A 12,105-nucleotide genomic window follows, 5' to 3' on the forward strand; every position below is an offset into this window, starting at 1 on the left:
ACAGAGAAACCCTGTCTCGGAAAAAAAAAAAAACCAAAAAAAAAAAAAAAAAAAAGGATGCGAAGTCCTCTCCATCCTTTTGTGCAAGCATTGTGCGTTATGCTTCTACGACAAGCTCAAGGGAAAACACAGAAGGATCTGTTTAGCACAGACAGCTGTGAACCCCGAAGGGACCCATCTCCCCAGCTGTCTCAGAGAACTGAGATTAGGCCTTTCTGAAGGAACTACCTCAATCTACTTCCATCAAGCAAGGGCAAAACGGAGGTGTACAGGAGACGTACTTTGACCATATAGGTATACTACCACATCTAAGGTCTCACTGAAAATGGGCTTAACCTACCTGGTCCTCGGAACATAATAAACACCAACAGAAGGCAATGTGAGTCATAGAATTGTTCACTAGATAACAGCATCTCTCCTGCCATCAACAAATTAGCCTACAGCACCCTCCAAGTCTGACAGAGTAATATGAAGAGAGCTTGTCTCATTAGAGTGAACTTGAGGATGTGGGAGCAGGGAGAATACCGCTTATAGATACCTCTTTTAAAAAGTTCTCATTCATGGTTACAGTGTATGTGCACTGCTTACCATGGACCCCTTGTCTCCTAATATCTAATTAATCTGATAACCATAGAATGGCCTTGAACTTCATAACCCCATATCTCCGCCACACACTGCAATGGGATATCTTAGTGACTCAGTGTTAATTTTGGGAGGTAATACGATATAAAATAGCAGTGCTAATAAGTATGCAGTGCCAAAAGTCCAGTATACAGAGTTAAAAGTCACACCTCATCACCACATTGGATCTTTGCACACATTTATCACTTGGTGTCCTCCTTTCCTTTTCTGTACAATACTGGGATGCTTCCAATACTGATAGTGACAACGAACTGCCACATAACTCACCTGAAATGACTGCCTGGCTGGACATCAACAAGATAGAATTCTATAAGGTTTTGAATACCAAACCCACCTTCCTTCAATGCAGTCTATATCGTAAATCCTAACCAAAGATAAATTGGTATCTTACAGCCATGTATTTAGGAAAAATAAAAAGTTGAGGACTGGCAAGATGGCTTTGTGGGTGAAGGTGCTTGCCTCACAAGCCTGAGGACTCAAATTCAATCTCTAGAAGCCACTTAAGGGTAGGAGAGTACCAACTCCACAGAGCTGTCCTGACCTCCTCCATTATTCTCCACAGCATGTATTACCCTCTAATCATAGTAAGTAAATAAATACTTGGAAAGAAGATGCTTTTGGGGCTGGACAATGGTGGCACACACCTTTAAGCCCAGCACTTGGGAGGCAGAGGCAGGCAGATCTCTGTGAGTTCAAGGTCGGCCTGAGCTAGTTCCAGGACAGAGAAACCCTGTCTCAAAAAAAAAAAAAAAAAAAAAAAAAAAAAATTTGTAGCTGCTGTTTAAGGTAACACTGTGCAGTCAGTTTTAATGTCCCTTTGCTCCATTAAGGATGGGATCATTGTACCTACATCTACTATATCCCAAGCCACCCATCACACTGCCCAAGGCTGGGATAGCTCACAACCCAGATACATTAAAAATACAAAAAAGCATAACCTTCTTGGAACTGAGGAAACTTGGGTTCCAAGCAGGTAACAGCATCCAACTATATAGCAGGCTATAGATTTTCAGTGCAGGTAACAGGAAAGGCAGCTCTTGTTGGAGGAGAACTGAAGACCACTTAAGCTAATTTGCAAATACAGTAAAGTCTCCCTGAATTGTGGCGTAAACTGGCAGAAGCTTCCAGTTTTGCAAGAAGCATTTATCACAATGTTGGTAAAGAAATTTGGCACTGAATTACTGTGCTTCACAGACAAACATATCATCAGGTCTTTTTTTTTTTTTTTTCTTTTTATCAAGGCAAGCTGTGGGGACAAGGCTAGGCTTGAACTCAGAGATCTTGCCTGACCTTCACTCTTGAGTGCTAGGATTAAAAGTGTGCACCATCACACCTGACATTTGGGATTTGTTTGCTCTATGATTATTTTTTATTTGTTTATTTTGGGTTTTTTTGTTTTTGTTTTTTGTTTTGGTTTGGTTTTTGGTTTTTGAGGGCAGGGTTTCTCTGTGGCTTTGGAGCCTATCCTGAAACTAGCTCTGTAGACCAGGCCCGCCTTAAACTCAGAGATCCGCCTGCCTCTGCCTCCCTAGTGCTGGGATTAAAGGCGTGCGCCACCCATGATTATTCTTTTAGTTTTATCTGGACAATTTTCTTCATGCCCTCTAGCAAATCAGCCTCAGGCGTTGGCTGCCAGCCTCTGATGTGGAGACCATATGTAAAGACAGTAACAGGGCTGGAGCTGTAGCAGTTAGGAGGGTTCTTGCCCAGCATTCACAAAGCCCAGGGACCAGTCCCCAGCACTGAGTAATCTAGGCATAGTGTTGCACATCTATAATCCCAGCAAAACTGGGAAGAGAAGGAAGGAGGATCAGACATCCAAGGTCATCTCCACACCAGTGAAGTCAAGTCAGATGTGTCTGGAAAAAAAAAGTTTAGGTGGGTGTGGCAGCACAAACTTAGAACCCCATCGAAGTTGACACCAGCCCAGTCTACATAGTTCCAGGATAGTTATAGCACAGAAAGACCTTGTCTCCGAAAGAGAAATTCCACAAGACACAAGATTCCCAGTGTCTGTACAGAAGTAATTTCTTTTCTCCATTGCAGTCAGAAACCAGTTAAGTACAGGAAAGATAGCACTAAAAATATGGATATGCACTAAACACCCTGGCTCCAGATATCTGTATGTGAAGGAATATGTCTGAGGCTATATACACGAGAATTCCAGAATCGGGTGAGCTGCTCACCTTCATCTGGCAGCTTTAGATACACAATGTTACTACGGAGCCAGCCCCACTGAACTTAGGGGCCCTTGAAAAAGTTGCCATGGTTCCTGAAGACCCAAACAAGGGAAGAACACACACATAGGAAACCAACCCTTATTTTGTGTGGCCAATTTAAGTCCAAAAATACGCTGTAATTTGACTTATTAAAAAGTCCAGAAGGGACAGGGGTTTAAATTTGGTCTTGACCGACTTTCCCTGTTTTTGCTGTTGTTTGTTTGTTGGGCAGAGTCTCACTCTGTAGTTCAGGTTCATGATTCTCTTAACCTCAGCCTTCTCAGTTACCCGGCTACAGTGCAGTGAGATTGTGGGTGTGCCACCCGGTTTGACTCTTCCCTGGGGCATTTTTATAAGGGCAGCACCAGTGTATAAACATGTCTGACATGCCAAGTCCTTACCCCTGACTTCCCTGTCCAAAAGAGAAAAAAGTGTCTTGGGGACCGGTTCCACCAACGCCCTCGGGTCCAGCAGAAGACCTGCTGGAGGTGTCCCATACTGCAACACAGGGAAGCTGGTGACTCAGGCATACACTGAGCTGTCATGTCCTGTGGTGGCCATCCTGTAAAACGTGGCAGTGGAAAAGCCTACCCTGCAGCCCGGTGCTCAAGTGTCCCCAGGTGACAGGAAACCATCTTCCGGCTTTGCTACTGGATCCCATGGTTACATCCCAAACTACAAACGTGGTCTGAACAACATGCCCACTAGGCAGCTCACTTCTGTCTACCCCCATGGGCTCCTGGGCGCGCTGCCTAGAGCGGAGACGTCGTCTTAGAGCAATTCCCTCCGTCCTTTCCAGAGGCACCCTTCCCCAGCTAGGGATGGAACTGAACGAAACCTTCCCAAATCATTTACCAAAAGCAACAGGTGGGGCTCGAAACCAAACCACCATTCTGTGCTCCGGGTAAACGAGTGCGCCTATGAAACACCACCAGTGTGCAGTCACCAAATTCATATACCATCCCTAAAACCAAAAGCCTGAAATCTCGGAAGTGAGGGTGAACATGGAAATATACAGAGGTGCAGAGAGATACGAGGGAGGAAGAGAGGGAGAGAAGGAACCTGAGGAAACTCAAAAGAAAGGGGCGGTGGCGACCGCGGCCGCGCCCCAACTGCAGTCGGGCGCCGGGTCTTCTCAGCCTCTGGGAGGCGCTGGCTCGGTGATCTCAGGCTAGGCCGGGCACACTGGAGGTTCCGGAGCCACAGCGCCCCTGCAGCCCAGTCCCGGAGACGCAACCCGCCGCCACCCCCGCCTCGCCCCGCCGGCCGGCACGAGTGCGCTTCCCGCAGAGGGGAACCGGCACAAAGCCTCCGCACACACAATGGCCGGGCTCTGCACGCGGCGCAGTCTGCAGCCTAGCCCCCCACGCAGCTGCACTCACTTCTGGGCAACGAGGGTCGGTGATCGACAGGCACCCATATCTTCTGCACCCGGCTCTGGGTCAGTTCCAAAGGCATTTTCGTAGCTGCACTCAGCGACCTGCCACCCCAGGAGAAGAGACTCCGACTTGGGGAGAAGAGCAGTTGCAGATCCCCCCGGAACAAAGGACAGGAAGGGTGCGTCCGCCTGCACGCGGCTGGGCGCTCCCTTGCGCTGCTTTGGAAAACGTGCTTTGTGCGAAGTCTTGGAGGATCGCCTGAGCGGAGACACGAGACGGATGAGATCTGCGCGGGCTTGCGGCTCTGCGCACCGCTGGCTGGCTGATCGGCTCTGTTCAGAAGCTCAAGGGATGCTCCAGCACAGTGACAGCCGCGCTCCCGCCACCCAGCACTGCCACTTGCTCCTCTCTTGCTCTATCGGGATGCCACAGGCACTGCCCGGCCTTTTAAGATCTGACCGGTTACGCGGCGCGTCAGCCTCGGGGCGGGCCGCATTCTTTTCGTCCCAGCCCCCTTTCACGTGGAGAGAAGGGTGGGCAAGGCCAAGAAACAGCCTGCTGCCGCCCCCTGCGGGAGGACGAAGGCAGCACGCTCTGTTCCTACAACCCCGTCTGGTTCTTTTCGTCCTTTTTTTTTACTCGCCCAAGCCTATCTCCTAAGGGCACCAAACACGCAGTCCCCAAATAATTGCAGCCACTTTCCTCAGCTGGGCTTTTAAGGGAGCAGGGACCTGGTAATGTCCGATGCGATCCGTCGACAACCCCCCAATCCTTCACACACCCGGCCGGTGCTATGCGAAAGCATCTCCAGTTGCTATGTTTAAAAAGTACCTTCCCAATTTGACCTTTCAAGCAGTGGGGCCCCAACACCGAGAAGCAGTTACAAGCTTTTGGGGCCGGGACAGTCCAAAAGACCCATGTCAGAAATGCCTCCTGTTCACACCTGTGCGTCATCACCCACTATGTCCCCTGACCAGTGCTGTCACTGCCACCTCCGCGCACGGGCACTTCTTTTTTTTTTCCCCTGAATCCCCTAGAAACCTGTGTTTGGGCAGTTTCGTCAGCCCTCACGCAGTCCCGCTTTACTAGACACTCGGAGGGACCAAAAAAGTAAAGGAGGTTCAGTAGAAAAGGAACTGGGGAGGGGCGTAGAGGGGAGCAGTTGGTATCTTCATTTCCCCTTTCAACATGGACCATATTCCACAGATCTTTCTCTCTGCAAGTAGTGAATAAAAAGTAGAGCCCGTCCCACCTTCGTTAACGGACTACAAACCGAGGCTTATAGTCGAGGGGTAGCCAGGTCCTAAATTCGTGTCACTTCCTCCCGCACACCCTGCCACTTTTAGTTGGATGTGAACATGCCCTCGTTTCCTTTCCCGATGTTCGCCCTTTTTGCATAGGCTGGCGATACATGACAGGCATGCAGTGAACTGCCAGGAGCCATTCATTCAGCGACAATCGGGGGTCTTTTGGCGGGGAGGCATGACACTTTAAATGTGCCTTTAGCGAGTGAAGCCTCGGCACCGAAGCGCTGCCCTGCCCTGCCTAGCGGCGAGCTGCACACGTCGCGATGAAGCTGGGTTGTGATTGGAGGCGCTCGCGGAACCCCACACTGCAGTGGAAAAGTCTGCGCAGAGGCTGCCACACGTCGCGCACGTCCTGCATGCTCTGCTGGGAGGGCGCCGGCTCCCAGGCGGCGGGAGCAGCTGCTCTGCTCCCAACCCAGCCTGCCCCGCCCGGGACCTCCGCCTTCTCCAGCAGTCTGGAGAGCCCAGGAGACCTGGATGGAGCGCAGAGAGTGGCCCACCTGGCTAATAGGCCCTGAAGAACTCCGGGCTCTGACCCCCATTCCTGCACCCCACCCTCCCGCACCATCCTCCTCAGAGCCTCCCCCCCAGCCCCAAGATAGCTTTGCTGACGGACTGGTGTCTGTGTTCGGGCAGTTGTTCAAAAACCCGGTGCATTGCATTTGAACTTGTTTTTCTGCAGAGAGAGCAAATGCCAAAGGTGACACCCTAGAATGCCCAAGGGAGAGTCCCGCTCCACTCCTGAAATAAGAGTGGACTGACCCGACAAGGAAAACATCGGGTGTACGTGTCTCCAGGAAGGGTCCCCTTCACTGGGGTTGCAGGGTGCAGAGCAGGAAGCGGGGGATGGGTGAAGATACATCCCTGCCTGATCCCTAGCAACCACAGTGCACCTGGACATATGTTAAAATTTCCACTGGTTTTGTTTGTTTTCTTTGTTTGAGACTGGGTTTTCCTGTGTAGTGCAGGAGGGCCTAGAGTTTGCTTCTTCTCGACCTAGTATTACAGGCCTGTGCCATACCTTTGGCTGCCCACTTGAGATTTTGCAGACCTAAAAGTCAACCAAGTCCAGTGGCTAGGTGTCGTTCCTTCACCTCAAAGCTTAGGAACAGATTGCTGGGAGTTCATGGAGAAAAGGGTGTGAATGGCACCAGTAGAGACCAATCTTTATTTTTAGCTTTCAGCATATGTTTAAATCTCTTCTTCAACCGGGCATTGGTGGTGCATGCCTTTAATCCCAGCACTTGGGAGGCAGAGGCTGGCAGACCTCTGTGAGTTTGAGGCTGGCCTGGTTACAGAAACCCTGTCTCAAAAAAACCTAAACAAATAAATAAATATCTTTTATTATTATTTTTACTATGGGGGAGGGTTCAAGACAGGGTTTCTCTATATTGCTTTGGAGCCTGTCCTGGAACTAGCTCTGTAGACCAGGCTGGCCTCGAACTCACAGAGATCCACCTGCCTCTGCCTCCCGAGTGTGCGTGCACCACCAACACCCAGCTACTAATTTATTTTACATCCTGACCACAGCCTCTTCTCCCTCAATCCTTCCCACTCCCTCCCCCTCCTCCCTTTTGCCCCTCCATCTACCCCTCCTCTGTAATCTCTCAAAAAGGGGCAGACCTCCGTGGGTTTTAGCAAAGCATGGTATATCAATCACCCCCACCTCCCTTGTATTCAGGCTGCGCATGGCAATCCAGCATGAGGAAGAAGTTCCAGAGAGCCAGTCAAAGCACCAGGGGACAGGCCCACATATAAACCAATATACACAACTGTCACACATATGCCGAGGGCCTAGGTAAGTCCCATGCAGGCTCCCTTGTTGTTAGTTCAGACTCTGTGAGTTCCCATGTGGCAGGCAATTGGTTTCTGTGGGTTTCCTGCAATGTTCCTGACCCCACTGTTCACTATAATTCCTCCCTCCTCTCCTCAGCAGGACTCCCCAGCACACCCCAAGGTTTGACCATGGGTCTCTGAATCTGCCTCCATCAGTCACTGGATGAAGGTTCTCCAGTGACAACCAAGATCATCACTAACTCCACATCTGACAGAAGGCTGGTCTCTAAAATATATAGAGAACTCAAAAAACTAGACATCAAAAAAACCAAGTAATCCAATTAAAAATTGGGGTACTGACAGATAATTCTCAACAGAAGAATCTCAAATGGCAGAGAAATGCTTAAAAAGAAATGTTCATCATCCTTAACTATCAGGGAAATGCAAATCAAAACAACTAAGATTCTACCTGTCAGAATGGCTAAGATCAAAAATACAAATGACAGCTCATGCTGGAGAGAATGTGGAGCAAGGAGAATGCTCCTCCTCCATTGCTGTTGGGAGTGCAAACTTGTACAGTCACTTTGGAAATCAATATCGATGTTTCTCAGAAAATCAGGAATCAAGGCCTAGCTATACCTATCTTGGGCATGTATCCAAAGGATGCTCAATCATACCACAAGCACACTTGCTCAACTATGCTTATAGCAGTGTTATTTGTAATAGCCAGAACCTGGAAACAACCTAGATGCCCCTCAACCAAAGAATGGATAGAGAAAATAAGGTACATTCACACAATGGAGTATTACTCAGCTGTTCAAAAAAAAAGACACCATGAAATTTGCAGGCAAGTGGATGGAACTAGAAAAAAATCATCCTGAGTGAGGTAACACAGACCCAGAAAGACAAATATGATATGTACTCACTCAGAAGTGGATATTAGCTACAAAGTAAAGGATAACCAGGCTACAATCCACAGGCCCACAGAAGAGTTCCTAGGTAACAAGAAGAGTTCCTAGAGGAACACCCAGATCTCCCTAGGAAGGGGAAATAGAGGAGACCTGGTTGGGGGCCGGAAGGCATGGGAACTTGAGGGATGGGGATGGGGGGTAGGCAGAGGGGGAGAGTGCTGAGAGAGATGACTGGAAAGGGGCGGGGGGGGGGGGGGCTTTACAGAGTCAGGTAGAAGCCTGATGTAAGGGAAACTTCCAGGAGTCTACAAGGATGGCCTGAGCTAAGACTCCTGGCAGCAATGGATGCACAGCCTGATCTGGCCATCCCCTGTGATGTGATTGGTGACTAAGGAGATGTTTAAATCTCTTGATTTAAGATCGGCCCTCAAGGCAGGAGGCAGCTAAGCATTCTCAAATGGAACACTATCCCTGCCTAGGTGCCAACAATGTAGTGGGTGTCCAGAACAAAGTCACCCTTGCTACCAGATAGGCAAGGGGAAGTTGACTTAACCCCCGCAGGGTTCCCTGATATCTAGGTGTAGATGGAATGTGAAGGACACAGCCGAATTCATGCTGTGAATTGGGTTTGTTGGGTCTTTTGAAGTGGCCAGCTTGCAACCAGAGGTAAATGAGCGTCCTCATAGAAGATAAAAATACTTCCATGTGATACTCCTTAGAAACAACCTGGCTGCAACTGCATCCAAAAATCACCTCAGGTTTGCTGTTTGTCCTCCTGACTCCTTTTATTCTTCAATACACTTTTATCTTTACCTCAGATGTGGCCCCCTAGGGCTTCACTAACTCCTAAGTCTCCAGGTGGATATCACGAACTCAGCCCTTTAGCTGCCAAGAATTTGAACGTTATTTGAGGTGATGTTAAAGAATTACTGCCAGTCGACAATTGGAAGGGTTGACTGACAATTTCCCTTAGATTCTTGAGTTACAATCTAGACCCCGTGAAAGTCAAAAGAAAACTACTGAACAATCTAGTCCACATTCCACAGCCCTCCATGCCTTGTTTATGGGAAGGAGTAAAGGGGAGATTGGAGATTAGAAAGGTCAAGGAATCAAGCCAAAGACCAAGGAAGGAAGCAGTTGGGAAGATGTTTTGTTTTGTGACTGGTTTGTTCTGTTTTAGAAACAGGGTCTCATGTAACCTGGGCTGGCCTTGAACTCCATATTTAGCCAAGAAATTATAAGCATGAGCCATCATGTTTGGTTTATTTGGTACTGAGGACCAAACCCAGGATTTCAGGCATACTAGATTAGCACTCCATCAACTGAGCTACTTCTCCAGCCTAGAGAGAGAGAGAGAGAGAGAGAGAGAGAGAGAGAGAGAGAGAGAGAGAGAGAGTTGATCACATACTTGGCACAGCAGCAGATAGCTGTCTTCTCCCAGGTGGTCATATTATAGACCTATCCCAACCCAGGGTGCTGGGTACAACCCTAAGCAAGAGAAGACTGTACTGTCATTCAATCCTTTCACCTGGGACAGTTAAGTTGTTTGGTAGGAAAGAACAGAGAAAGGCCTCATTATGTAAATGAGACATTAGCATGGCAATTACCTAAAAAGTTACCCACACACTCATAACCCACCAAACACCTGCTGGAATACTCTGTGAATTCAGTGAGCTGGGTCTAGCCTTAGCAAAAATAGAAGTACTTTTCCTCCATAACCTTTGTTCCCCTTCTCTGGCCAGTGTCACCTAACCCTTACCGGTGCTGCCAAGATGTGGCTATCAACAACAGCAACAAGCAACTCCATTTCCTTGCTCTTGCACCAGCTACTTAGAGTTAAACATTTAAACCACACTGGTGCCTACACCTCCTCCCCAGGGAAAGAGGGATGGAGGTAACAAGCTCTGGCAGGCTGTGAGCAATCTCATGCCACTAATTAGACCCAAAGTGTCATTGCTTGCTTGCTTGACCAATCCCACCTATGAGAGAGTGAAGCAAGACATCAAATAAACAGCAAAACCAAACCTTTATGTCGCCACCCATCATCCAAAGAAAAGGGAAGGTGACTTTTGGTGTGTTTGTTTTGTTTTTCCAGACAGGGTTTTTTCTATCTTAACAGCCCTGTCCTGAACTCCCTTTATACCCAGGCTGGCCTCAAACTGAACAAAGCTCCTCCTGCCAGGTGACTTTTATTGATGAAATATTTGAGACTTGTATATGAATGGAAATAGAGATTGGAGGCTAGCTGCATAGATGACACAGGAGGTTCCAAAATCAAGTTCCTAGATTATATGTTCAGTTATATATTTTCAAAACCTGGAAGTTTTCAGGCATGAGGGACCATTACTGTCATCCCCACATTCAAAGAGGTGGGGACTAGGAGATTAGAAAGTTTCCCTATGTGCTTGGTGGCACATGCCTGTAATCTTAGCACTTGGGAAGAAGAGAAAAGTGGATCTCTGTGAGTTCAAGATCAGCCTGGTCTATGTAGCCGGTTCCAGGAAAGCCAGGGCTATGTAGAGAGATCCTGTCTTAAAAAAGAAAAGAAAGAAAATGAACATCTCCTTAGGCAGTATGGAAGCCGAAGGCCAGAGTGGGCTATGTGAGACACTGTTTCAAGTGTGTGTGGGACGGGGGGGGGGGGAGCACACACTGAGCTTTGAACCACAGTTAGAGTAGAAATGCAAACAAAGACATAGACAGAGGTGGATGGGGGGACGAGAATCTGTTTTTCATCAACCTAAAACTGCACTGAGAGGAAAATAAAAAGGAATTCCTTATTTTTGTAAATGTCATTACTTTTTTCTCCCATCAGAGTTAAATGTCTCACTATTAGAGAGTGAAGAAGGTTCACTGTGGTCACATCCTGGCTCTGGATGAATCAACTCAGATTGTGTAACTTACACAAGTCCTACCAGGGTTAGGGATCTAACTCAGTGGGTGAGCACTTGCCTAACCTGTGGGCAAGGGTGGGCTCATCAAGCCCTCCAACAAGTTTCTTTGCCCAATCAATGTTTCCTTCCTTTTTATTGTTATGGGGTGGGTGTTGCTTTTTGTTTTGTTTTGTTTTGTTTTGTTTTTGAGTGTTTTGTTTTGTTGCTGTTTGTGACAGATTCTTATTCTGTAGTCCAGGCCAGGCTGATCCTTTCTGCCTCAGCTTCCCAAGTGCTGAAATTTTAAGAGCCCTTATGTCTGCCTTTTGTTGTTTATATTTGTTTTATTTTGGTGATGGTTTTTAATTTTTTGTTATTGTTCTTTTAAAGTTTTTAGATTTATTATTTTACGTATATAAGTTCCATGTATGTACGTATGTATGTATATGTACTGTATGTGTTCCTGGTACCTTTGGAGGTAGAAGAGGGCTCTGGATCCCCTCTGACAAATGGTTGTGAGCCACTCTGTGGGTTCTGAAAACTGAACCCAGGTCCTCTGCAAGAACAAAAGTGCTCTTAAACATTGAGCCAACTCTCTGGCCTAAATTTTTTGGTTTTATGAGACCATATCTCACTATGCAACTGAAGTAACATGGATCTCTCTGTTCTCCTGCCTTGGCTTCCTGAACGCTGGGTTACAGGTCTACACCACCTCATGCCACTTTGCTATACTGTTATTCATTTACTTGTTTGGAGTTTTTAGAGAAGGCTCTTACAGACCGGGCTGGCCTTGAACTCTCTATATATCTAAGGATGATTCTCTGTCTCTCTGTCTCTCTGTCTCTGTCTCTCTGTCTCTGTCTCTGTCTCTGTCTCTCTCTCTCTCTCTCTCTCTCTCTCTCTCTCACACACACACACACACACACACACACACACACACACACACACACACACACACACACTATTGCACCATATGTGACCACAAAGTCCAGAAGAGG

The 12,105-nt window shown here is 47.7% G+C and overlaps 1 protein-coding gene across 4 annotated transcripts in view; it reads right to left on the minus strand.

Moving 5' to 3' along the window:
- Positions 1-12,105, minus strand: part of Pfkfb3 (6-phosphofructo-2-kinase/fructose-2,6-biphosphatase 3) — an 85,508-nt gene that overhangs the window by 25,071 nt on the left and 48,332 nt on the right. Inside the window, exon 1 of one of the 4 annotated variants that reach the window (XM_027405123.2) lies at positions 4,244-4,706. The exons of 1 other annotated variant lie outside the window; for it this stretch is intronic. In XM_027405123.2, coding sequence (XP_027260924.1) covers positions 4,244-4,319 — 76 coding nt within the window. In that variant the 5' untranslated portion in view covers positions 4,320-4,706. Of the gene's footprint in view, positions 1-4,243; positions 4,707-12,105 lie in introns of those variants that run through there. 2 more of the 4 variants (XM_027405125.2, XM_027405124.2) reach the window with 2 other exon arrangements.

The sequence above is a fragment of the Cricetulus griseus genome, chromosome 3 (assembly GCF_003668045.3).
Source record: "Cricetulus griseus strain 17A/GY chromosome 3, alternate assembly CriGri-PICRH-1.0, whole genome shotgun sequence".
Classification (NCBI taxonomy): domain Eukaryota; kingdom Metazoa; phylum Chordata; class Mammalia; order Rodentia; family Cricetidae; genus Cricetulus; species Cricetulus griseus.